This window comes from Athene noctua, chromosome 5, assembly GCF_965140245.1.
Source record: "Athene noctua chromosome 5, bAthNoc1.hap1.1, whole genome shotgun sequence".
In the NCBI taxonomy this organism is placed as follows: domain Eukaryota; kingdom Metazoa; phylum Chordata; class Aves; order Strigiformes; family Strigidae; genus Athene; species Athene noctua.
In genome coordinates this window covers 21,528,434-21,555,273 of record NC_134041.1, presented here as the reverse complement: position 1 = coordinate 21,555,273, position 26,840 = coordinate 21,528,434, and the positions used below count along the sequence as shown (strand labels likewise).

General features: G+C 37.9%; 1 protein-coding gene across 1 annotated transcript in view; it reads right to left on the bottom strand.

Moving 5' to 3' along the window:
- PALMD (palmdelphin) overlaps positions 1-25,767 on the bottom strand; it is a 56,811-nt gene extending 31,044 nt beyond the window's left edge. Inside the window, exon 1 of the mRNA XM_074906643.1 lies at positions 25,724-25,767. Within this exon, the coding sequence (XP_074762744.1) occupies positions 25,724-25,752 (29 nt within the window). The 5' untranslated portion in view covers positions 25,753-25,767. The remainder of the gene's footprint in view (positions 1-25,723) is intronic.
- Positions 25,768-26,840: the final 1,073 nt, after the last annotated feature.

The following is a 26,840-nucleotide window of genomic DNA, read 5'->3' as shown; positions in this document are numbered from 1 at the left end:
AATTATTTAAATGCTTTTAAAAACGTTACTTGTGGATGTTATATATTTACAGACAAGAAAAGTATCTAACATGTTTTTGCATAATCTAAACCCCAGTAAATTGAACTAACCCAAAGATAGTTTCTAAAATGTTGCTTACCTTTATAAGTAGCCATTATTAAGAAAGTATTTAAAGTCCACCTTAAACATTTTACATTGTTTAAAACATATTCCCTTGCTAGGCAGGATTTGTTGTTCAGTCAATAAGTTGTTTTCCAGTTATCTTAATCCTATTCTAAATGGGATTTATGTGCAAGAGAAGAAATGGACCAGCTGTCATTTTGTCTGCCCCTTAAGCCTGCTTCACCAACAGGAGTATCCACGGTGTTATAGGTTAGATCAGTGAATCTGAACAGCTGTGTTTTCAGCCTGCAGGATTCTTGGAACAAGGTTTTTCAGAATTTGCCTGCCAGAAATATATCCAGAGGAAATGGGAAACTCTCTACCTATTCTGCAAGTTTAAGAAAAAAAACCACAAACCAAATGACAATTTTTAGAAAAATAATGTTACCCTGTGTTTCTGTAACTGTCAACTGTATATTTTTCTTTTGGTGGAACAGATTCTGAGTTATGCAGTAAATGTTTGTTGTATCACATGATGAGTCATATAGATTGGATTTTTTTTTTGGCTTCACTTCTTCCTTTGTTCATTTCCATTTTGTACTGGGTACCTAATGTAGGAGTAATAATGAGAATCTAAAACACAGGTGAAAGAGTTGCGTTACAAAAATCTTAGAGAAGTGGGTGGGAATTCAGAAGAATGCAATATCCTGAACCCAAATCTAGAAGTAGGACCACAGAAGCACTTTCACAGCTGGTAATACAAGTTCCATTGCCCATTTCTAGAGCAAAGTGAGTACTAGCATTGAGAAATCCTGTCACATCAGAACAGTAGTTACTGTCCCCAGCCATGCTGTACAAACAAAACCATCCACAGTTTTACTTGTTGCACTGGGGTTTCTTTTGAAATCATTAACCTAAGGTAATACATGTGCAGTGAGTTAGGTTATTGTAGTAGCAAACAATGCTTCTAAGAATAAACAGCTCATTGAAGGTAAGGAGCAAGAAGCTTTTACTTTTTGAAAAGGTGAGTTTGAAGTGAATGGAGTTGATCAGATTATCAATTGAAAATATAGCCTGTACTTTGTGGAAAGAGATGTTTCTGAGTTCATCTGAGTCCATTTTGTGCATCTTAACTAGTCTGATTATTTTGCTTTATGACCTGCCTTCTGTAGCTGTGTTTGAAACAGCGAAAGGGTGTTTTGGACTTGGTATCAAAGTAAATTTTATAGTCTTACACTGAACAAATGTACTACCACTATGTATCTGTCTGCATGTAGCCTTGAATCTGACAACAGAGGAATGGAGAGGAGATAAATTTTACTGAAGGTGCCTCATCAAAAATGTCTACTGCAGTGTGCTGTCAATTGACCCAAAGGTCTGGTATCTGGGATGCCTCAGTTGATTGAGAAATGGTCTCTTCTCTAGCTAGAACCAAGATTTTGCATGTAAAGAGGAAAAACAAGCCAACAAGAAATAGAAATCTGAAGATCTAAATACTTTTATGTATTCCAGATGAAATGCATACAAATAAGACAACTAAAGCATTTGGGCAGTTGCTCCCAAATTTTTTTTTTTTTTTTTTAGAGAGACTTTATCTGTATGTTATTTCCCAGAAGAAACAAGGTTAGTTTTTCTCAAAGGTTGGTTTTGAGGGCCATTTCCACCATTAGTTTACAAAGTTCTTCCAGCTATTTCAGTGCATTAATGTTGCACAATAAGGAGCAAACAGCTTTTGTCTAGGATACATCCAGCTAAAGAACTTTTTTGTGGTTCATCATGATGTGGGTTTTTTTTTTTTTGGTTGGGATTTTTTTTTATTTTGGCTAAAAAAATTAAGTTACTTTTCTCAGTGATGGAAAACTTAGCCCTCAGTAAATAAAAGGCTTGAAGTCCATGGAAAGAATACTAGCCAAAAGCAGGACCTATTGCATTAAATTTGTTTTACTTTAACCTGATATCTTTCATATTATAAGTAACATATTTTCATGCATCCATCAAGTCATAAACTCCAAGATAAACTGGAAGGTGTTTCATGAAAAATATGTATGTTAATAATGCTGAAAAAAAGCTTTAAAGTAAGGATAACCTAGAGAGACAAAGTTAAAAACTATCGCCAGAATATTATTTTATATACATGAATATGTGTATTTATGCAACTTTTATATTTTTTTATAGATATTATTGGTAATTAGTAAAGGTATTAGGTGTCTTTATGGGTACTTGGTACATGTTTAAATATTGTATCTAGGGGTATGTACGACTACCAGACTAGCAATTTGTAGCATTTCTATGGGAGACTTTCTCATTCCTTGTTTTTCTTCTATGACTCATACATCTCTAACTTTCTAGACTCTCAGTTTCTGTTGGTTGCTAAATCTTTACTGTAATGGCCTGTTTAGCATGTGGGATTGCCTGACCCTTGTCAGGTGAATAAAATTTAAGATGCTTTATTTTATACTTTAGTCAGAGTCCAGATTATATTAGCCAGTATGTTTAAAGATATGTGATAAATTGGGGGGAAAAAGTAAAAAAGTCCTATATCCCTCTATCAAATCATACAATATTAGAAATTACTTTAAAATGTTTACATTCTTAAGATCTTAGAGGAAGTTCATAGAAAAACCTCTGCTAGCTCTCAGGAGAGATTAAAATTTTGCCTTGAAGGCCAGTTTTGGACAATTAATTCCCTACTATGTAGGTCTTTTAACATAATGAATTTTTTGGTCTTCTCACTGAAGCAAAACAATATCCAAGTATCTCAGTTTTATACGGTTTTATGAAGATAAATTTCATCTTCTTTACTGTTTGAGTAGATACATGCTCTGAATCTCTGGGAGGAAAAGCCTTGAACTATAATGTTTCTGTTGGTACAACTCCCTTCCTGTTGCTATTCATAACTACGAACATATTAAGACTTTAAAATCAAACTAAAGAAATAGCTGTTGGTCATTGCCTTCAATTGTTTTTAAAACATTGATAATTTTAATCATATTTTCTAAAAAATATGCTTGTCACATCTTCAATATTATAGAGAAGTTTTTAGAATGCAGCACAGGCTCCACTCTCTCTTCCATGGTAGTTATGTATATTATATGCACAGATACTAGCTATAAATGCTATTGTGCTAAATATGGATCATCTTGCCCCTGTTTTCTAAAATTATACAGTGAACTTTGTCAAAATTGATGGATTATTTTTTAATTGGTTAAACATGTTTTTGTAGCCTTTTTCATGGTCCCAAACACTTGTCAATTCTTGGCCTCATGTATTTTGGAAATGTTTTATGAAACTCTGAACGTGGGAGGCTTTCCAAAGCAGCTTTAATAAACTCTGTTGTCTCATTTAAAATTCATGCTTTAGTGAATAGTTTAAGTGTAATTACTGTGGTGATATTAAATGTGAGATTCTTAACAAAATGTGTTCAAGTGCCTAGATAAGTGGTAGGATTTTGTTTGTTTTGTTTTTAAATGTAAACGGAAATAAGTAAAACAAAGAGTCTGAAATACTCAGGATCAGAGCATTAAACATGTTGTGGAATGCATTGCTTGCAACCCAGCATTTTCCAGTTGCTGCCGATATACACTTCTAAGAATAGAGTTTTAAATCCTACCCAGCCAACTGTATGGGGAATTTTTAGCGGAGCTCTGAGAATCAGCTTTAGTTGTTGTGTAGTTTAGTTGTGTTTCATTAGCAAAACCAAATACCTGATAACCAGGGGCCAAATCCTGGGGAAGGTCACAAAACTCACATGGGTACTGTGCTGTCTATAGTAAGGTAAACTGCATGACATATTCTTCTGATTCTTGTTTTCTGATTCTCTCAAAGAACACAAAGAGATCGGTAGTGACGTTTAGATCTAATAGGCCTCAGTAGGATTGCAGAGCAAAATTAGGGCCTTGCAGATGTTTTGTGAACACTTAGTACCAGATGTGGTTTCTCCAAGTGCAAGTGCTGCTGGTGGAAGCCTTGAAAGTATAGATGATTTGGTCTAGAAGACAGAGCTGAAGTAGAAATTCCTTAGGAGAAAACCTTTGTGCTGGAGCTGGGCAGGGTGCAGAGGAGGCAGGGGCAAGATTGGAGGTGGTGAAGCCATAGAGCAAGTTCCTGTAATGACAAACGTCTTGTTTGCAGGCTGAAGAATGGAACCTGTGTAGGTTACATCAGGTGATTCCCATCTCCTGGGGCATGAGCAGAGCGTTCACCTTGCTCCTCTGGGAAGCTGCCTAACCAGCCTGTGCCTGTAGCAAGGTCTGCCCTGAGCACTGGAGCTCAGGTGTTCTGCAAGATGGGGTAAACCTTATCTGATAGCTCTCAGGAGAGCAAAGATGAATTACTGCTTTCTCCACCCACGCTTCCAGCCATATTTTCCAGCCACTTTCCTTCCTCTGACTACTCTGTGAACAAATTGAATTTGCTAATCTGTCTGTCAGGAAAGCAACTAAACCCAAAACCAAACACCCAGAACAAACCTAACCCCCTAAACACATTAGTGTCCCCTGTTCCAGTAAGCTGAATAGGCTCAATGGGAGATGATGGGAACAATAGCATTAGGGAGTAAGAAGGAATGGGATTCTGGCTGGGAGATGAGCAGTGAGAGGAGAAAGATGGAGGAAATGTGACTCTTCTGGCAGCAGTGAGTTGCTAGGTGAACTCAGCCATCTTGCAGGCCTCTGGCTTACTTTACTAGAGTGGTCCAGGGACCAGGAGAGACCTTATACTGATGTGTGTAATAAGAATGTATGCTTAGCTATTTATCTGAAACTTGAAACTGCTGTGAAAACATGATGACTTCAGACTCTGGCAATCCTTCCTGTGCTTCCAGATATTCAGTATCCTGCACCGTGGGTGGGCAAAAAATACCCCACATACAAATTGTTTTGCGTAAGCCTTTCCAAGTATTAATGGAAAAAATATACATGATAAGATTACACAAAACTTTACTGTTAGCAGAGCTGATAAGATTATTTATGGCAGATAACACTTGTTGCAAATACAGGCCTATTTTCTTAAGTGACGAAGACCTATTTTTCTGCTGAGGGGTTTGTTATTTGGAAGCAGTAGCTGAGAAAAACTCTCAACTTGTCAGTCATTCAGACTGTCAATTCCATCTGTCCCCTGCTGGTTTGCAGTGCTGGGTAGGTCATCTGAATAACACAGGAACCCTGACGGAACGGCTGACGCTTGCTGCGTGGAGCAGTGAGCAATGCAGCGCAAGCAGCTGAAGCTGAATAGTCATCCAGATGCCTGTGAGAGTATGTCACCAACTTGTATTTTTCAACAGATTCAAATATTTCACTTCAGCTTCTCATAGGACTGTGTGTTTGCTTAATTCCTTACCTTAAAGTGGTGATTACTAACTAGGAGCAAAAAATACCTTGGTATAATACGTTGTCCTTTATTTTTCTTGTAAGATTTGGTTTGATAGGATTTCATATCTGTTTCATAGCCACAGGTTTTTTTACCAGAAAGTTAGTATTATCTTTCTTCTTTTCACCTGAATCTGAAGTGGATCTTCTGAGTGATATTATACTGTTTGCTTGGTATTCACTTAGGGTGAAATTATGTGACAAGTCTGAGCTGATATAATGGCTGTGTGGTGCTGAGAAGAGGCATCCTGCTTCTCTTTCTCTGTTCTGGACATATATTCCCACAGTTTACTTGGCTGGCTGCTCACTGAATCCACTCACTAAACTGGCAGGGAGCTAACCAAGCAAAAAGGTGGCTACTGCTGAGCTGAGTCAAACCATTGCCCAGAGAAGTCTGATGACTGCCAGAAGGTGGTAAAGGAAGAGGGCAGAGAGTGGAACTGTGGCTAATAGAAAATGCAAAGGAGGGGGAAAGAGCAGGGGAAGAAGAGTGGGGTGTGGGAAGAAAGGGAAGTAGTGATAAAGTGTTAGATAAACTAAGCTATTCAATGTAAATTTACCTTTACAGACTATTTAACACCGTACAGGAAAATTTTTTTCTTCCCCCAGAAGGCTGAATAAACCTTTCAAACACTGTTAGCAGATCAAAGGTTAATATTTTATTAACATCCATGAATAATGTAAAAACTAACCTGGCTGCAAGTTGTATGAATGAATATTTTGGGGAATATAAAAGCTCTTGTCATATTTTCTCAGATGTGAACAAGTTCTTTATCCACTGACATCAGGAAAGCCAAGCCAATCTGCAGCTCACAGTATTGCTTAATTAGATGTAATTTCTGAAGAGTGTCTTTGCAAATTTCTCTTCAGCCTAGCAAGCAGGATCTCTCGTTTGTTGCAAGATTCATTATAGTCTTTATAGATTTCTCACTGTCCAAATGCACCTGGAGACTGTTGGCCTGCAAAGTCTGGAATTGGATATTATTTTAATCATCTATTTTAGCAAAATACTTTTAAATTTGAAAATATTACTGTTGCATTTAGCCTGCAGGGGAAATGACTTTTTGAAAAGGGTTTTGATGCATGCTATTAATCTGCAAAAGGGCTTGTCAGTTAATTTCTCATTTCACAAAGTATTATAATAGCTTGCTGTAAAGGGGATCTAGCTATATTGTCATATTTATAGTCAATGCAGTTAAGCTTCAAGAAGCTAGTTCTTGGGGTTTGGATTAGAAAATCCACTGTCATCTTATAATCATTACTGCATTGGACACTGTTGGTGTTTGAAGGAAAAATCAGAAATACTCCAGTAGTTTTATTTAACTGCTATCATCCTTTAATTTAGTTGGTCTGTTCTCTTATTTTGGCTAATGCAGCTCAGGATTGTAATCAGAAGTTGTCATCTCATGGCTGCTCAGTGATTGTATGACAGATTTTACATTCTCAGTTTCTAGTGGACCCTCAGCAATAGGAGAACCACCTAGAAGTGAGTAGCATGCACAATAATCTGTCCTTTCACTCAAGGAATGCTCGTGACAGTGTATCAACATCTTTTCATATAGTCTACACTTCAAACACCAGTAAAAGTTAATGATTAATTTTTTTATACATGTTTTTTTTTTTCTGCTGAGATTCAAGAACGTTCTTATATAAATACCCTTTCTCCAGTTGTCTGAGCTATATGTTAAATAATATTAATACTTGATTTTCTTAGGAGACAGTCACTTGTATTGCTTGGAATTTATATCATAAATCTCAATAACTGCTGCACTGATTTATTGTTGAGTTGTTTAATGTTGTAGCGCAGAAATGGAAGGGCTAAAGTTAGATCAAACAACTTTAATAACATCAATTTAGACCTCCATCTGGCAAAGGAAGGCACTTTCAGGGACCTAATGATCTATCTGAAGGAAACGGGGGCTTAAACACAGCTGAGGGATCTTAGCTCTTTTCATTCCGAAGTAATGTCCTACATCAAGGTCATATTATTCTGAGGTGGTTCTTTTTACGAGTTTGAGTGCATAGAATTTATTTCATGGTTGACACAGTTTATTTTGTATGTGTTGGTCATATCTAAAGAACGTCATGTCTTAATCATATAGACATATTTCTTATCTCCTAGCCTCTCATTGATTTAACAATTCTGTAAATATCTCAAAAAATACTGACAGGCCATGATTTCAGGTTCCTGTTTTGAATACTGGTTGCAGCATAGTAGGTTAAAAAAAAAAAAGAATACGTATTTTTTAAGAGTATCCTTCCCGCCACCCCCCCACCCCCCCCCAAATTGAACAACTTCTGCAATTAAGAGATGTCTTGAGGGGTACCTGTTCTTGACGGAGGCAGCAAATGGCTCTTGTAAATAGTAATCATTAGGCTTCAGAGAACTTACAAAACAAGTTCCCATTATTGAGAGAGCTGATCACTGGCTTTCTGAAGCCAATTAAAACAAATTTTTAAGATATGTGCATGAATTCTGAAGAATTGCAATATAGATCAGAAAAGGAGCAATTTCTACACGTTAGTACCACAACTCTTTTCTATGTTTACCTTAGTTTGGCTACATTCAGAGAGTGATGTGGGGACTTGTCCTGCAAAATAGCTGGGTTTTTTCAGAGCTGTGTGAGTGTCGTATGCTTGCACTTACTGGGTTGTCCAGAGCTGATCTAACATTGCCAGTTGTGTGCTACCATATGTAAATTATCTATTAGAATTGACAGTGCTGCTAGTGGAATGGGTCTGTTCAGTGGCTCCCACTGGGGGGTTAAAACCACTCTTCTTTCAAGTCCTCATTCCTTGGACTTCAGCCTTTTGTCTTAATTGCCTTACCATTAGGACAGCTTCAGCAACACCTGAGCTGCCGGCTGGTACTTTCTCCAGACTGATAGTGTCTGCTTTCCAAAAAAGCCTTGTGTGAGCCTCAGCCTCTTCCACCTCCTCCTCTCACTTCTCCTAGACGTTATCCTAATCCTCAATCTTTCTCCTATCCTCTAGTAATCCTATAAAACCTGAGCAAATCTGTCTACCTCTGTTAGTGTTTGGTGAGAAAGGTGCAGGGTGACAGCTCTCAATGTCCACACTCTGCACTGACAGGCTGCAGTCAAAACCGACCACAGTTTGAATCCCCTGATTTACCTGTCCCTAACCTAATCAGTTATGAAGCCCTCAAAGCAACTTCAAGCACTCTTAGGTTATTCTGCAAATAATCCTTAAATACTGCTCCCTCAAGTTGTGTTGTGTATAATGCTTGTGGTGTAGGACTGTCTTTGAGTGAGTAAAATTTAAATGACAGTTTTGAAAACAACATGTATAATACAAGAATAGATATATAGGACAGACTTTGAAAGATCATGAGCATGACTGAAGCAATTGGGATTTTATTCTGGTTACACAGATCTTTCAAAGAGGAATGTGAATCTGCAAAACACCTTGATTCTTGATTCTTCTTGTTTCTCTTCTAGAAAATTACTTTAAATTCTGTAGCTAACCTTTCCCTGGAAATATTGATTCACTTATGATTTTTCTAATTCCTGTAGGTAAAAGCTATTTGTAGTACAGCTTGCAGCTTGTCAAAAACATTTGGTATAAAAGGCAAATATACTATAGACTGCCACAAATCCTCCGATGCTTAATCAACATTTTCAGATCCACTTTCTGTTTTTTTTTTTCCCCTCCCATATACTGCTATCTGCGTCCTGTGAATGAATCCTACAATTATTAGATCCTACAATCTATTATCCTAGAGTAACCTCTTAATTGTATTCTTAAATCTAGTTTTGCCTTTAATTTACTTACTTTACCTTTTGAGTGATCAGCTAACAAACTTCTGTCTGATTTATAGGAACACTCCTAGCCAGCAAGAACAATGACTAATCTCTCTAATTTGGCTACCACTAGTATCTAGATTACCCTCTGTTTCAGACATAAAAGTGGGTAAAGAAATATTTTAATTCTTTATTTTGTACATCTTTGATTATTCAATTATTTTGTCATCTAATCATTCTAAATAATTGCATTCTTCTGAGTAAAGAAAAGGCTTGCAAGAGTTCATGAACAAGGTGCCATCTCTTTCCATGTGGATGTGGGATGATTAATAAACAGTTTGAGATCCGTCATGCATTCTTGTTTATCTGTAGGCTAAATGAATAGTCTGCTTGGGTTAATCTCAGCACTTTAGAAGTTTACAGAGAGTCTCTGATGGCATCTGCCTCCAATCTGCTTAATTACAAAACAGTTAGATTTGCCTAATCAGGCTTTTGGTTTTTTCCTTTCAAACTCTGGTTTGCAATCAATAACAAAGCATTATGTACGAATAGCTGAAATTGTCCATTTTCCTTTGGGTTTCTGCATATGATGAGGATTCTTCATTAGCAGTATTTCATATCTTTTTCTCTGACAATAATGCCTACACGTGGCAAATAGATCTTTGCAGTGGCCCTCTGCAATTCATAAATGACAAACTGCTCCATATGTGGCTTGTAGTTCCAAGAAAGTGAATATAATTTTTTTCCTTAAGGCTCATATATGAGAGACAATGTAAATGACAGTACTAGTTTACAATTATTATAATTCAAAACCAGTACTGCTTAGAGGTAAAACAACAGTACAGTATTCACAGTGTTTGAGATTTTGATGTTCCATTTGTGCAGTGGGAAGACTGTGCTTGCTAAATCAACCTGTAAGTGGCCTTTGTACTCCTCAGAGTTTTGATCTGTGATGCTTTTAATAAAAAATGAAACTGATTAAAAGCAACTGAATCTAAAAACATCTGATTCAACTAGTAATGTCTTTCTGTTAGGTATCTTGATCAGACAGTTATTGTTTGAGGATTAATATATCAGCTGGGAAAATAATGTAGCCATCGCAAATTATTCTTTGTCTCTTTAAACAATAATTAAAAAAATGCTAGCAACTTACAACTTCATTGGTAAAAAAACTCTTTGCAAGAGAAAGTTGTGGCGTAGAAGGAGAGAATAAATCAACAATGTTTTGAAGGAGAGTGAACACCAAAATTAGTTTTTTGTGTCACCCCTCAACACCACGAGGGATCAGAATTAATGTTCATAGTCCTGCATTAAATGAAGAATAGGTAATGCTACATAGTCAAGAAACTGTTTATACATCTACCACATCATATTAAAGTTTGACCAAGTTTCTAGTGACTCCTAAGAAACAATGTTACTGTCCAACTGAACTGCTGCCATATTTAAAGCCAGTAATAGCTGTTTCCACAAAACCTTAAAGCCCATGCTGTGGTTTCTCTTCTTTGCAGATGTCATTTTCCCCTGAATGGAGAGGAAAAAAATTTTTTAAACCATTCTTTAGTACAATAAGTAGAAATGTGATCTTCAATAAAAGTTATTTATTTAGCATATACTGTAATTTCCTGAGAGAAATGCGCATTGAAATTGAAAGAGATAGGTAGTATGACCCAAATAATTTTTGGCTTGTCAGTCTAACATCATCAGTTCCAGGCAAAGTGTTGGGTAGGCTGATATAGTTGGGTAGGCTGCTATAAGATCTAGTAATGCATTAAAGACAAGTGATATAGCGAGTACCAATACATAGGAAATAAATTCTGTCACTCTAATTTGATGTTACTTCTGGGAAAGGTAATAGAGTATATATATTTTCATTGATATGTTCATTAGGAACCAAATTTACATAAAGCCAACTCAAGAACACAGAAATTGTGTGTGCTAAGAAGTAAGGATGACAGTTCTGTGGTGTGGGGTGATCTGGAACACTAGCAGATTGTATGCTCGTAACCAACATCCATTTCAATACTGTCAAAAGCAGGGTCATATGTTTGGGAAGGATGAAATTCTTCAGATTAAGGCACTGATCTGAAACCTCACAGTGCTGAGGAGATCTTGGGAGTTGTGCTGGATAATCAGATGAATATTAATTCTGATAAAAAACCTCTAGCTAAAACAGTTAATGTTCTAAAGAGATTTAAAGTTCCTCTATATTTGGGAATGAGTGGAACTGTTGTGGGGAATAGATTGTTCAATTTTGCTGGCGATGTTTCAAGATGGATGCTAAAACCTGACAGCAATGTTACAAGAAGAATTTAATAGAAGGATTTAATGAGAAAAGATGAGAAGGATTTAATAGAAACCATATTCTATAGAAGGAGTTTAACTTATTAAATAGAAAGTTAAGTCATTCTTCAGAAGCACTGTTAGAAACAAATTTGACTATAAAAGGCCTCTTTAACAAAATGATAAAATTCAGTGATTAGATGTTGAAAGTTGAAATTTCTGCATCCTAGAAGAGATTTTTAAGAGGGATATTAAGGAGTTAATGCAGCGAGGTCTGAGTGAAGCCTCCGTTACTGCAGGCTTAAAAAAGAAGATTCCTTTGGCCTTGCAAATCAATAGACAGTAATTCTGGCACAGTGGCAAAAGCAAAATGATGAAACCTATAACAAAACCTGACAAATTTCTTAGCATGCTCAGGAAAGTGACAATTAGATGATACAAAAATGACTTAATCAAGGGTCAGACAAACTTGTTAGTAATATTTTGGGCATTTACTGAAATAAGGGTATCAAAAATCCCTGATATAGGACTGGTATTCCCTTGTCCCCAGCCATTCTGCCACCCCAGCCATCAGAAACACTATTTGCTCTTCCACAGTTTCTCTAGAGCTGTTTTCAGGTTGTGAGAACACCTAAGCTTTCCTTACAATCTTGGACAGCACTGTGTGCTAGTGGTTGACAGACACCAGTTAAGAATTCAAGTTGAGTAAGACTCTTCCCTCAAACTAAAATTATTTAAGATTGATACCTAAACAATATTCTTATATTCAACTCTTCATCCACCATCTGTTTTATAATTAGTATTAGATGAATGAAAACAAGTAAAATTATTCAAGTTATTTAGAAACACGTCTTAATAATTGAAAACACTGCTTACAGAATAATTTTTAATTATTTTTAATTGATATTTTTTTCAATTTTCCTGTGACTTTTCATATTACCTGAAGAAATTTTAAAAATACCTAACACAACAGAATTTGCCATTTATCACGGGCAGGTGGTGTTTTTGGCCGTTAGCTGTCAGTATTATAATAACATCTACAGTCCTACTGTACCTGCTACAGAACATATTTACAGATCAGGTTTGTTGTGACAGTTGCTGATTCCACTTGTTTGCAAACTTCCTTTTGGAACTATTTAGATTTTAAGCTGTCTTTTATAATCCAGAACCAGTGCTTTTCAAATGGGGGTTGGATTTGCTGGGGTTTTTTGGTGGTCTGAGTAATGAAATATAAGAACTGTGTCTTTTCACTATCTTATAGGGAGTCTAGATGAGATGTGAATGAATTTGTGTAAATCAAGAAAATCAACGCTGCTTCACTGTGTATCTCCTGCATGGGGAGAATGGTACCTTCCTAGCTCATGGGGAAGGGGTGCCATTGTTGAACATGGACTGCTCCTTGCACAACCATTCAGTTAAGATTTGAATTCAGAATCTACCTGAAATGATCGTTGATAATTTGGTAAAATAAACATTGGGAAAAAAATAACTTTGAACAGCCTTTTTGATTCATAGATGTCCATGCAAAATAATAATTGGAACAAATCATAGCCATAATGGAATATTGCCAAAATGGTTCTACCGAAATGCAGGCCAGCCCGTCCCAGAAGAGAACTGAAACAGCTGCTTGATTCCTACTGAAAACCCTGGAAGTCATAAGCAAGTGCTCACCATGAAGTATGAGCTGCCTGTGTTTCAAAGGGTGTCTCTGTTCTACTTTGCTTCTGTTGCAATATGCTGCTGTACCTTACTGGTCTCTATAACTTTATCTTTTAATGAGTTATTCTGGATGGTGCAAACCCAGCAGTAGGCTAATATACTATAGTCATAATTAACAAATGTGATTTGCCCTTGAACAGTCTCCTATACAAATAATTTTATGCTATTAGCATCCTTTTTCAGCAGTAGCAGCACTTGCTAAAAGCAACCTGTCTCTGTCAGTTTGCCAAGGGAAGGTCCTGTCATGTGATTTAGTATCTCTCAAAAAATGTCTCTGTGTGGCTTGGCTGACTTCTCAATTCTTTGCATGCTGAGACTGTTTGAATATAACACGCTGACTATCTTCACAGAGGGCTGTACTTCACATCTCATCTTAGTGGCCTTTCTAAATCAGCAACCAGACTGATGTTATGTATTAGCAGATGACAGCACTTGGTTTGGCGATGAGGACTGGCATTTTTCACCCTGGGAGACTGGATGCTGAGCCAGGGGCTGCCATCGAATTTTTTCTCAGTCGCAGCTTGTGCAGGAGTCCCTGGCTGTTTTGATATGCAGCAGAAAATACCACCAGTAAGCAGAGCTTCTGGTAAATCCTGTCTCCTTGGATTCAGGGTTTCCTTAGGGGTCAGCCTGATGGCATGGAGATGAACTACTTGTCAGGAATAGCACTTCTCCCACTTGGCAGAAGCACCATCTCTGTTATAGTGCAGCAATATTGCTGTCTCAGTTTAATCTTTGTGACAAAGATGTTTGCTGCAGTAGGCACAACTGCTCTTGACAAATGCATTGCTTGTGTGACAGGCTCAGCACACTGGGGTACGTTTTCCAGCTGGCTCAGTTGCCTCTTGTGACGCTTACAGGCAGTTTTCTGAGGACCCAGGACAGTGAGCTCCAAACAGAGAAGAGCTATAGAAGCTCTGCCTCTGTCATCAGTACAGGAAGTTAGTTTCTGTGTGCAGTAAACATCTCTGTGCAAGGAGAGACCACAAGTTGTCTTGTTTTCAGAGGGGCTCTTTATTGGCTTTTGAAAGGAAAAATGTGCCTTGTCAATATCTGAGCTTCTAGCTGGTATTGAATTCCTTGTCCCTGGATAAGTGGTAGTTGGTGGTGATAGATCATTGTATGGTGTATATACAGCCCAAGCTGGGCAGAAGAGATAACAACACCTCTCTCTAGCTGCCTGCACATGTTAGCAAAGTGTATATCTGTAATATGAATGTAAAATACACAAATCTAGATATTCCTCTTATGCATGTGTCTGTAAATTTTAAACACCTCCTTCATTCAGAGAACTGACCACTGACAGAACATAATCATAGAATCATAGAATCACTCAGGTTGGAAAAGACCCTTGGGATCATTGAGTCCAACCATCAGCTCTACTGTACAAAGTTCTCTACTACACCATATCCCCAGCATCTTTTACAACCAATGAAGCATGTTGTGCTCCAGTCATACTAGGTGTTTTACAAACATTTGGGCATGTGATGGTGCCAGTGGTGAGCTTATAAATTAAGAAAATAAAAGGGGCCTTCATAAAAAAGCTTGGCTTTAAATCTGGGATGCTTTGTATGTGCTACCTTATCTGACAATGCTAGAGAGAGAGACCTTATCTATACTGGGCAAAGTGTGCTGTTAAAAAACATTTATTTAAAGTATTTTAAATAACATAACATGATTCAATGCTTACTATGACCAAAGATCATCTAAATCTAGCTGCACTTACTTAGCCTTCTACTGCCTTAACTTTAGCTATAGCAAGATAGCTCATTTTTTAACTCAACTGCCTGTATTTATTCTAGACAATAGCCTGTTTTGTGGTATTTATAGTGTTGTTTTTTGGGAAAGATACAGAACATTCCACTGCCTGAAAGGTTCTAAAGTTTAATGGGAAAGGTAGGGCATAGTGGGTCATGGTCTTGAACACACAAAATAAGAGTAAACATGTTTCTGTTGACTAGTCATAGGGGATAGGCAGAAAAACACATCTGCTAGTGGGAGATTTCTCTGGGGTGTAGTACTGACAGTGAGTGGGATGAGGAGAATATTAACTTCTGAAAGGGTATTTAAGACCAGGGAAAAAAAAATAAAACTAATTGGAAAAACATACAGGAAGCCTACTATTGCTTTTGATTAGTTTTATTTCATCTTACTTTTGGTACTATTTCTTGTCAATGACTGACTTACAGATGTGCCTTACCACCTCTGGAAACATTCAAATAGATCATGCTTGAACTTCTGGAAGAGATCTTATTATAAATGTGACCTCAAGAACACATAAACCAGGGAAAAGATCATGGGGCCAGAGATCATGATGAACACTAGGAAAAAGTTAACTGATACATGAGAAAGTAAGTTGCTGAAGAAGCAGTATTCATGATCTATACTTTGGTCTTTTGTCTGGCCATCAGCCAGCAGGTATATAATAACAAAGCTTGAAAGCTCTTTGATCAGCAGTTCAGCTCCCACGCTGGGAATGGGGTAGGGCTTGCTCAGCTGATACCTTATCCAGACAAATAAATTGAGTTACAGGATGGACACAGAGCAGGAGTCAGTGTGGCATTAGTAAGAACAGGAATAGAGTAAACCTCTACCAACCACTGTTTGTAGAAGTAAGAGCATGGGAAGGTTAACTGACAGCACATCTGGTTTTACTTGTTCAGCTGGAGTAAAGAAAGCACTTTCAAAAAAGGAAGCACAGAGACTGGCCTTGCTCCAGGGATTAACCTGCTAGGGCTTGTAGATCTCAGCTGTCTGTAGTGGGTGGGTAGATTCTATACATGTCTCCTCAGATCCTGGCAGGGTCTGCACTACCTATGAAGAGGGCTGTGTTGTGTTCTGACAGGTAAATATGGGATGACACAGTAGTTTAAGTGTGGAAACAACATGATGACACAGTTATCAGACTGCATGAAATTTGATGAGAGCAGAAAGACACTGCTTGAGCTGGGATTTTAATGTAAGACAGAGTTTTCCCTCTTCTGAAGTCCTGACACAATAACAGTTCTTTCTGAGGGTACCAGCAATTCCCTCTGCATGTTTTTTGTACCAGATAAAACTAATGTTGCCAAGGAAGTGTCCATAGATGCTTGTATACCATGGCTCTGAGAGCCATAGGAGTCCTAGCACACGATTCATATTTATTGACTGTGATCCTTCCAACCTGCATCTTAAGGAAATTAATATTAACAACTCAATATATAGAGCCTGATCAATAGTTCAGATCTAGCTTAAGTCCCCCGAATCTGATATGTAACCCTGACAGAGTTACTTCATGTTTCTGTCAATAGTGGACAGAACCAGGGCTGCTGTCCGTGAGCAGCTCTGGGCACTATCAACTGGCATGAGGTTCTGAAGAGCTTTAGTCCGCCGAGTTACAGCACAAAGTCTGCTTCTGGATGAGGGGGTGGGGGGGGAAGCCACTTTAATTATTTGTAGAGATCAAATTTATTAAAGAAGGTTCTGGCTGTGCAGTGTAATTTCTTTATAGCTTCTGCTAGGATACTGCAAGCTTGGCCTGAAGGAGGGGCCAGCCAGCCAGTTTAGCATCTCATCCGCACTGAGGGAGCCAGCCAAAAGAACATTACTCTTGTAATGCTCTACAGTGACAGGAAAGCTAGAAGTAATTCTCAGTGGCATGCATAAAGTGGGTTCTGGCTCATTCATAGACACCTGGGGGTAATTTTCTAAAGTAACTTTTCTTGTGGGTATCTTTCTAAAGATTGAGTATCATTGTCTGTTATTTTGATAGATGTTGTAGCATTATGCTAGGAATAATAAACCACCTGGATCTATTCTCTACCTGGGAGCCCTTGAAAAGCTCCAGGTAGATGAGAAAATATCACTTCTTATTGCAGTTCAATCCTCACCTCAAAGAAGGTAATTTCTGTGTACTCTGCGAACCTCTTGGAAAGAGTTTATTTTGAAAAAAAGTAATTCTTGAACTTCAACCAAAAATCCTACATAGGGTATGCACTGTGTTTATGTTTATGCTCCATTTTGCTCAGATCAGAGTGCGTGGCCCAGAAGAGCAGTGATGCATTATTAGTTAACGCATCCCTAAAATCACATTCTTAAGTAAAGTAATATGTTGGTAGAGAGATACAGTCTTGGTTTTGTTTTGCTATGAGAAAGAACATCTTGAAATATAAGGATGGATTAGAAAAATTTCTTATCTCATTATAAGAAATTTCTCTTATGGAATTTGCTGACTCTTTTTGAACTCCACTGAGCAATCCCAGGGCATGGTGATCTCTACTGTGCAGGGGCTGAGGAGGCAAAGAGTGCCTAGAAATGAAGTATTTGTAGTTCAAAACATGTAATTACAATCTGTCTGGGCAGATACAAGGTCAATCTTGTTGCCTTGAAATGGAGAAGCTTTATGGAAAATGCCCCCTAAGGATTAAGTCCATAGGAGAATATATTTGCCTCCTGCCCAAATACAAGACAAACCGCATTAATGTACTTCAGTACATTGAATTACTCTGCAATGCAATTAGGAGTATCTGCCATGAATTTTTTTTGAGAAGATAAATCTTTGATTTCTAGCAGCAGCATGTGGACAAATGACAGTCAAGATACACATCATTCTGGATATTCTGCAGTCTGCTGGGTGCTCTGAACTCACTGCATTAGGGGAAAATGAAATAAGATTATCCTGATGTTTCTTGAGTTATTTAGCTTTCTTTTTTTGGTTGGTAATTCATTACCAAACAAGGCCAAACTCATTATTTGGGTATCTTTGGAGTCAGAGGAGTTATAATTGCACTAAGTTCCAGGCTGTGCTGAATCTTGCAGGAGAATCCCCTTTTGAGAGCTTTTCTCTAATGGAAAGCAGTGTTTAGCATGGGTTTTCATTATTCATCATGAGTCACCCTGCTGCCTGTGCAAAACCTGCATTTGCAAAGTGGTTTTGCCTTTTCTCAGTTTTCAATGAAACGTGAAACAGATCTCATGAAAACAAGAATTGTGATTAGGCCCATCAGTATGCTGTGGGTTAATGAGGAGATGGGTCAATTAGGATAGAGGTCATTTCAGTGACAATGTTTTGTTTCCATTACTGCATTTAAAGGTCTCTTGATGCCCAAAGGAGTCCGTAGAGTTCCTTTACTTTTAGAGTGCTGTCTCTTTACCTCATCCTCTCTGCTGTGTATAAAAAGTCACAATAGACCTAGTGTCTTTACAGTCTTTGACCTAGGTTATAGCCAGGGTCACCAGCAGGGGAAAATATCTGTTTTCCTTTCCCCTCACTCTTAATGTAGGAACTGATTTTATCTGCCTCTCAAGCTGATACAAAATTAGTAGAAATTGTTTGCACAAATGTTTGCTTAATCCCATTAGGATGAGCATAACCCATGCTCAGATTTTTTTTCCACTGGTTGCTTCATATTCCTTGTGATGACTTTTTCCTTAGAGAATTAAATTGGTTTTTGTACACCTGATAATCCCCATTGTAGATTTCCCCCAGTACACTGACTTTAGCATCACATTAGAATGATTTCAACAGGAATTACTTATATCATTTGCAACCTAGAGCAAGTTGCAAATCCTTGGTGTTCCAGTCTATGTAGCAGACAAATACCTTATAGAATCATAGAATATTTTGGGTTGGAAAGGACCTTAAAGCTCACCTAGTTCCACCCCCCTGCCATGGGCAGGGACACCTTCCACCAGCCCAGGTTGCTCAAAGCCCCGTCCAACCCGGCCTTGAACACTGCCAGGGAGGTGGCAGCCACAGCTGCTCTGGGAAACCTGTACCAGTGTCTCACCACCCTCACAGTGAAGAATTTCTTCCTTAGATCTAATCTAAATCTCCCCTCTTTCAGTTTAAAGCCATTACCCCTCATCCTATCCCTACTCTCCCTGATAAATAGTCCTCCCCTCGCTTTCCCATAGGCCCTCTTTAAGTGTTGGCAAGCTGCTATAAGGTCTCCCTAGAGCCTTCTCCAGGCTGAACAACCCCAACTCTCTCAGCCTGTCCTCACAGGGGAGGTGCTCCAGCCCACTGATCACCTTTGCAACTTCCTCTGGAGCCACTTGAGCAGCTCCATTCTTATGTTGGGGGCCCCAGAGCTGGACACAGGCCTCCAGGTGGGGTCTCAGGAGAGGGGAGTAGAGGGGGAGAATCACTTCCCTCAACCTGCTGGCCACGCTTCTCTTGATGCAGCTCAACATATGAGTACTTGCTTTTGGGAGGCCATCACAATGAAAATCTAACAAACTCAGGCTTGGAGACAAATGTTTGTTCATTTTCCCACTTTATTCTCTTTCACATAACAGCTGCTATATTTTCCAGCTAGCTGTTTCCTCAGCTAGCCTTGCCAACATTAGCTGTTTCCAGACTAATGGAAACCTTCTTCTGAATGAAGCAAGTTGTGCTGCCATCTATTTGAAGATGGAAAACATTTGTAATCTTTACATACAAAGAAATAAGATCTTACCATAAATATAGAAGCAAAGCACTATTTGTGCCCAGATCTCAAATACATCTTTGAAATAGCTGTGAGCTGGAAAAGTGTTTGGGAATGTGAAGGAAGATGAGTGCTCTAAAGATCTCATCGTGAAATGCAAAAAGATACTATTTTATTTTGCTTCTTGAGTTCTCTGTTCTCACAGGAGATGGCCTTTTGAAAAAGGAAATGTGGCAAACAGGAAAATAAGGCATTTAAGGAAGAAGCACAACTGTAGTCTGAATTGCTGTCTTGGCCTTATCACATTCTAGATAGAGGAATGGAAGATGAATGGATTCACACCCAAATTCCACTGCAGTCATCATCAGAAACTTTAGAACTGGGCTCCAGGGCCACGTGTCGACCTCCATGTGCAGCTGTTAAAGTGCAAGGATCTCTGAGCCTGTGTCCTGATGTACTTTTAGCTGGTTGATCCTGTTCTATAAATGGGAGTGGTCAGGTATTATGGGTGCAACCACAGTGACAGAGATGTCTGTAACCTACCTGAGAGAGATCTTACATAATTTTTGTGACAGGGGTTCATCATCCTACAAATCTGGCCTTTTTTGGTCTCTAGTTAGCATTTTCAGGCTTCCCAAAAGAGCACAATTGCTGGCTTCATTCTTTTCCTATAATCTGCAGCCAGAGAATTGCATGGTATTGTGTTCAGGATATAAAATGCTGATCTTTTGAGTAAATTCTCAGATTTATCTAGTGTATGGAATAACTTTATACTTAAGGCAGTATTGCACATTCAAAAATGCCTCGATTAGAAAACAGAACTGCAGAAATGAAACTACAAGGGACATGTAAAAATACTTCAACTTTCTGTAACAAGCTTTAGATAGACCAGATTTCATAGTTAAATATTAAGATGTTGTGATCTCCCCGTCTTAAAACCAGATTAGGAAATGGAAATAGATTATCAATTGAATGAATTACTTGTCATTCTGTTCATGTGTCTATGTCACAGAGGGAGACATGCTTTTCTATAACTTTCATGTGGTAACTGCTACAAAAGAACAAGTGAAGAAACCATCAAAAAGTACTGATTTCTAGAACCTTATTTGCGTATTTATATATGTAACTGCTACAAATGGTTGCTTTGTAGCAATAGTGTGTGACAAGTCACCTATCACTTGGTATCTGGTGCCCCAACAGACATTTTGAGAAGTTAAGGAACTCTGAAGTGGTTTCTATGTGTTTGTTTTCATAAGAACAGTCACTGCTAGGCCTGTTAGGTGCTTGCTGCATCAATAATTGCTTCAAACTCTTTCTTATATTTGTTAATTGCCTGAAAATTGCTATGGTATGCTCATTTAGGGGATTTTATTGCAGGCCAAAGGTAAGTACAGTGTTACAAAGTAAACCAGGAAAAAATTCACTTCTCTCATGATTTAATTTGTCCAGATGTCTATGTTGACATTTTCATTCAATGCATGGCTTGTCCAAAGTAGAAAATGACATGTACATTTGAGAATTAAAGTATCAGCATAGCACCACTGAATTTTAGTTTGTTTATACCACAATGAATCCATAAGCAAATATTTTTTTTAAACTGTTTGCACTGCTTGACACTCTTTAAATGTTAGACTAATATTATTATCATCTATTAAGCATGAGACCTTCCTATGCTGGGAATATTCCTTATCAGATCTGGATAATCTTCCTGTTGAAATATCTTTCAGTCAACAGATGGAGTGGGAATCTCCCTAGCTATAATGACTCATAGATAAGTGCTGCTCATTAGAAGTTTCCCCTTCATACTTACCGCTTGTCATCTAGCCTTTTGGGAAACTTGACTCTTGTAATCTCTTTAGTAATCAGTATGGACAAAGGTACTTCAAGGTGTGCAGGAATGAAATAGAATAAGGGAACTGTGTTGGCTCTAGCATAAGCAAAGGGAAACCTTTCTAAAGTTATAAGAAGCAAAGGTTTGGTAGGAAACTATAGGTAGAAAAAAACTCTATAACTATGCCTTTATAGTGTTTGCTAGGAATCAGATGGTCTGCTGGCATGTATGGAAATATACACTAGTGGAGAATCTGACACCGTATTTCCATAGTGGTTTGTGAATTCACGTTGGAATTCCAAAACTTGAAGTGTCTTTAAACAAATAGAAGCAGCTCTCTTAAGTCATGAGCATGTTCTGTGACTACCAGTTTACTCTGATTCAAATGCCTCTGTAAGCTTATTCTGTTTTGTTACAGAAAATACCCCCTGGAAACAGTTGGATGGATGTTGATCTATGATTACTACCACTGAGTCCTGCTATGTAGCACTGCTGGAAATTATGTGCACTGATGGACTGACTGTAGTCAAACAGACTATTGCTGCTGTCACTCTGAGTCAGTCCAGACTTCCCCTCAACACCCAGCCTTCCTACCCTCCCTCCCCTGAACCCTCCTACTTTCAGACTTTCATGACATGACCTATTATGTCTTTTCTTTGCTGCTTCCAAGTACTTAAATTAGTGAAATCATACAGGGTCCTGTTGCTCTGTGTGCAGATAAACTTTGCTATCAGTTGCATAGCTGGTTGCGACTGATTTATGCAAGCCCCAGCCTGAAGGTGATACGGACAGTGCCAGGCAATCACAGTGCTGCTATTTGCTATCTGCCTTTTGCTCTATATAGTCACATTCTGTGCACAGTCCTGCCAGGAATTTTTTAAAAAACATTTTTCTGACGCAAATTGGAAGAGGAATGGCACTAGAGCACTACTGAAAAAACCTTATGTTCATCTAGATCCTGGATTTCTGAGATCAATTTACTATGACACTTCAGCCAACAGGAGCATGCAAAGACTGGGAAAACTTTATACATCTTTTCTTTGGGAAAAAGGCTATAGAAATCAATGTCTGTTTGTTGGACTGACACTGCCAGAATTTGATTTCAGCCTTCACTGTGCCTGAGGTTGGATTTATTTTCATTTTTTTAAATTAGTGATATTTTTAAAACTAAAGTCAGTGGAAATCTTCAATATGTATTAACCTGCATGTGCTTAATACCTCTCAGGGGAAGATAGCAGAGCAGATCTTTATTGTGACAGACATCCTGAGATTAAACTAATTACACACCAATATTGTTCAGAAGTTTATGGAAGAGTGTTATTCCATCAATTTCGTGTACAAGTTTCACTATACATGTAGGGTAGAATTTAGATTCCCTCTACAGTCAGTGGAGATGGACATCTCCAGAGGGCACTTTGGCCATTCCTAAAATGGATGAGTTGCTTTCTGGAAGTGGCTGACTCCCTCTGCTGACTACAGAGCCTCTTTCTGCCTGTTGACAAAACCATGTGTTTGATTCTCTGTATAAAAAAGAAACCCAAAACAAGGCAGTTTAGAACAAGTCTAACGTGTGGGCAAATCAAAGTCCACAGACTTTGAAATACATTAAATCAACATTTTAACATGAAGAGAGGCATTTATGTTGCATTTTTCATGTTAATTACATTCTTTATCTCCCCTAACTGATCATTCAGGAGTGTTAACTCTATTGGATTTTTGAATAGTGCCAAATCTAGGAAAACATAAATGCCATCCTGGAAGGGAATCAAGCTGGATTGATGACTATTGTCCACTTGCCAATGCTGCATAGCCCAGTACTCATACTTCTGACAAGGGCCTACCAGCCCCACAGTAGGCAGATGAGGAATAATCTGTTCTTTCCTCATGGGCCTTAACTGATCTGTGGCAATTAAAGGTCTGCCTGAACTTGGAAACATTAAATAATTTTGCTACAAAGCCAATATCCTAATTATACTTGAAAATTCTTGAAATAACTACTTAATACTTTTCCTAATGCTAAATCATAGGTTTTAACAGCCTCCTGTGGCAACAGGTTCCACAGTTTAATTACACAGTGAATGTAAAAATATTACTGTGATTTTCTACCTTTTATGAAATACCTCCTTGTTTTTGAACAGAGGTGCACACAGATTAGGAGGTTTTTTTGTCTTCCTCACTTTGCTCCTTTCTGTATTGTTTCTAAATAAGTGATTTTAATATTCTGTTTTTCAGGGAGTAAGGTCTTTTTTTTTCACCCTTCACCAAGTCTTTTCTAATTCTCCAAAATCCTTACCATGGGTGAAAAGATCAGGGTGCATATAATATTCTAGACAAATTTGTGCTAATAATTTCTATAAACACATTCTAACATTCTGTTGTTCATAGTTTCAGCCTTCATATATCTTGCATATTTGCATTTTTGGCTACAGCTGTGTACAGTTACATCTTTGCTTACCTAAGATAATGCTGATGTCCATTTCTTGACCAATATTGCCATGTAAACATAGCTACAGCTAACTCAGAGTTCAGCAAAGTAATTCACTCCACAGTTATCGGCTTTGATTTTTCCTTTTCGTCTTTGCATCCATTCACCTAGTGTGCTTCAACCCTTTGTGTAATAATATCAATTTTATTGTGATGTGCATGGTGTGTTAATTGATAGTGGAACTGAGATTCTGCATTCCTTGGTAGAAGGGGGAGAGGGGGAAAACTTTAAGTTGTAACTAAGTGTATTAAAGAAAAGAACCCCATGTATTATGTGCATTATTTAAATGAAATAATGAATACTAACAGCTATAGTTAAATGAGTGCGAAAGAAAAAAATCATGGGAGAAATTTAGTAATTTTTAACCAGTTCCTAATTCATCTGCTTATTTCTCTAAAACAGACAAATGTCTCTACCAACACAAATCCAAAACTATGGATGCCCAGACCACAAAACGGGCAAAAATGACCGTGGTTAATTTTCTTCTCAAAGAGTTCAATCTAAAATGGCTGTTCTGGCATCACTATTAAAGCAGGATGTGAGCGAAAGATAAACAGCCAGGGGAGACTTCTTTATGCAAAAGGAAAGCCCCTTGCATTTAAAAGAAGCTCCATCTATGCAGGCATATTCTATAGACAAGGTCGGTGCTGAGGAGGGGCGAAACACAACGGAGAAAATTGGAAGAAGAGAGATTGAAATAAAAGGACAATCTGAGAAAATAATTTAGAGAGGCAAGAGAGAGAAGATTGAAATTATCTGTTTTCAGCAACTAAGGAGAAGATTAAGGTGCCAGAGTGTTTGAAAGGTGAAATAACCAATTCTGAGAGCGAGAAAAGCTGAGCAGGAGTTATAATTTATGGACGTTAGGGACTGAGAAATTAGGTCAAACATGAGCTTCATGAGAATGTGATTCTTGATAATGAAATCATCACATAAGACAGCACAAAACTCTGTGTGTGGGATGTTTAAGACAATCCATTGCTGGATATGTCTAGCTTTGGTGTCCAGAGAATATGCACAGAGCAAGGCATTTTTCTCAGTGATAGCTCTCCTCACAATGCTTTTTGATGTCTTTCCTGGTCATACTGAATGTTTAAACTAGAACTGGCTAATTAGACTCTCATATTAAAATAAATATCTCTAGTTCTGACAGTGAAAAGTTGTGGTTTAAGTTAAAACAAAACCACACAATATGTGTATCTATGTAAACCATGATTATAGCTCTGCATGGCTGCTTTTCTGGTGGCCAAATCAGCACAGTGACCACAGTGTTGCTTTTTATTCAGAATCACTCTCTAATACTGCTTCATGTCACAGAAACAGGTTTAGAACAGTTGGATTAAGTTTAACTACATTTCAATATACCCTTCTCCTTTCTTCATCTGTCTTTCTATCCTCTCTCTCACCATTTTCCCCTTGTCTCCCAAGAACAGCTACAGTCACAGTTGCATAGACATTTTAAGATTTGTGTAGTTCTAACTTTGAAATAGATACTCATCTATTGTGAACTGGCACAAATGCACTGAAGATATGATGGATTGATACAAATAATTCTCTGTCCTGTCCTCCCACTTCTGAAAGCACAAGAACTCATAATCCAGATCCACACCATAATTGTAGATGTATAAACCGGGAAATTTTTTTAGTAAGTAAGAAAAGTAGAATGAAGAGCAGGATCAAAATACTATAGAAAGGCCGATTTTGATAGTCACATTTTTTAAGAGCAGTACACAGCCTAAATAGATTTTAAGAAATTGAGGTCTTACCTTTTTTGTCTTTGATGTTCAGACTGCATTTTGGTGTCACATTTATCACTACCACTTTGCAAATGATGACAAGGTAGAGGACTGAGAGAAGCACAGTCTGAGATGATAAATCCTTTGATGCTGTGTTATTGTGCTTTATTTATGCACATACCCATTCAGGTGAAGTTTGACCTTCTTCTGGGAGCTTAAGAAAAACAGATGAAAAAAGATATTTTAGAAATATCCATGGTGGAGCTAAGAAATACTTACTAAAGACTTTTCCTCTGATAAATCAGTTATAATCTAAGGGACCTACTGGTGTTGTTTGCCAGTTATAATCTAGTAAATATTTAACCTGATAAATAAGAGATGCTTGGGGCTGTGTGATTTATAAGTGGGTGTAACCCTTACTTTGGTATTTATTGTGGCCCTTTGTTCTAGACATAGCCTAACTAAATTAGCAGGTGAGATGAAGATTGTGGTGGTTTACTGTAATTTCTGGACAGATAAAAATGCTAGGCAGGTACTAAAGGTTACTTTTAACCAAAATTTCAAAGTTTCATACCATGAACTCTTCTAAATAAGTGTGTTGACAGTCTCTAGGAAAAATCACAGCAAATACATTCTAAAATTGAACTTCTGTGATCAGGAATGTTAAATATTCTTAGAGATACAATGAGAGCACTATATTGGATATAGAATCAATATATGTTTTGTTTCATGCAAAATTGCTTTGAAAGCAATAATTTCATGGCACCTGTTCGATTTTCATGTGTCAAGTTTCATGACACCTTGTTTTATCAATCTAGTGGTGTGTGAAGAATGAATGGAACCATGGCTCCGTATCTGACAGGATGCCATACTTGCTCTCTGAGCCATATCTCAGACTGTGCAGGATTCAGCATACATCTCCGTATCAGAGAATATCTGCATCAAATCTACAAAGCATGTGGCCAAAAGAATATGCAGTATGAAATTTTCAAGTTGTATATTAGACAAATTGAAAAATCTGGAGAAGCCCCTTCTCTAAACAGATATATCATGAACAGAGAGTTAAAGAAGTGGAGAGATTGGGAACAGGTCAGAAATGTGAGGGGCAATTGCCACTTGCAGTGGAAGCTTCAGGGGTTGGGGAATC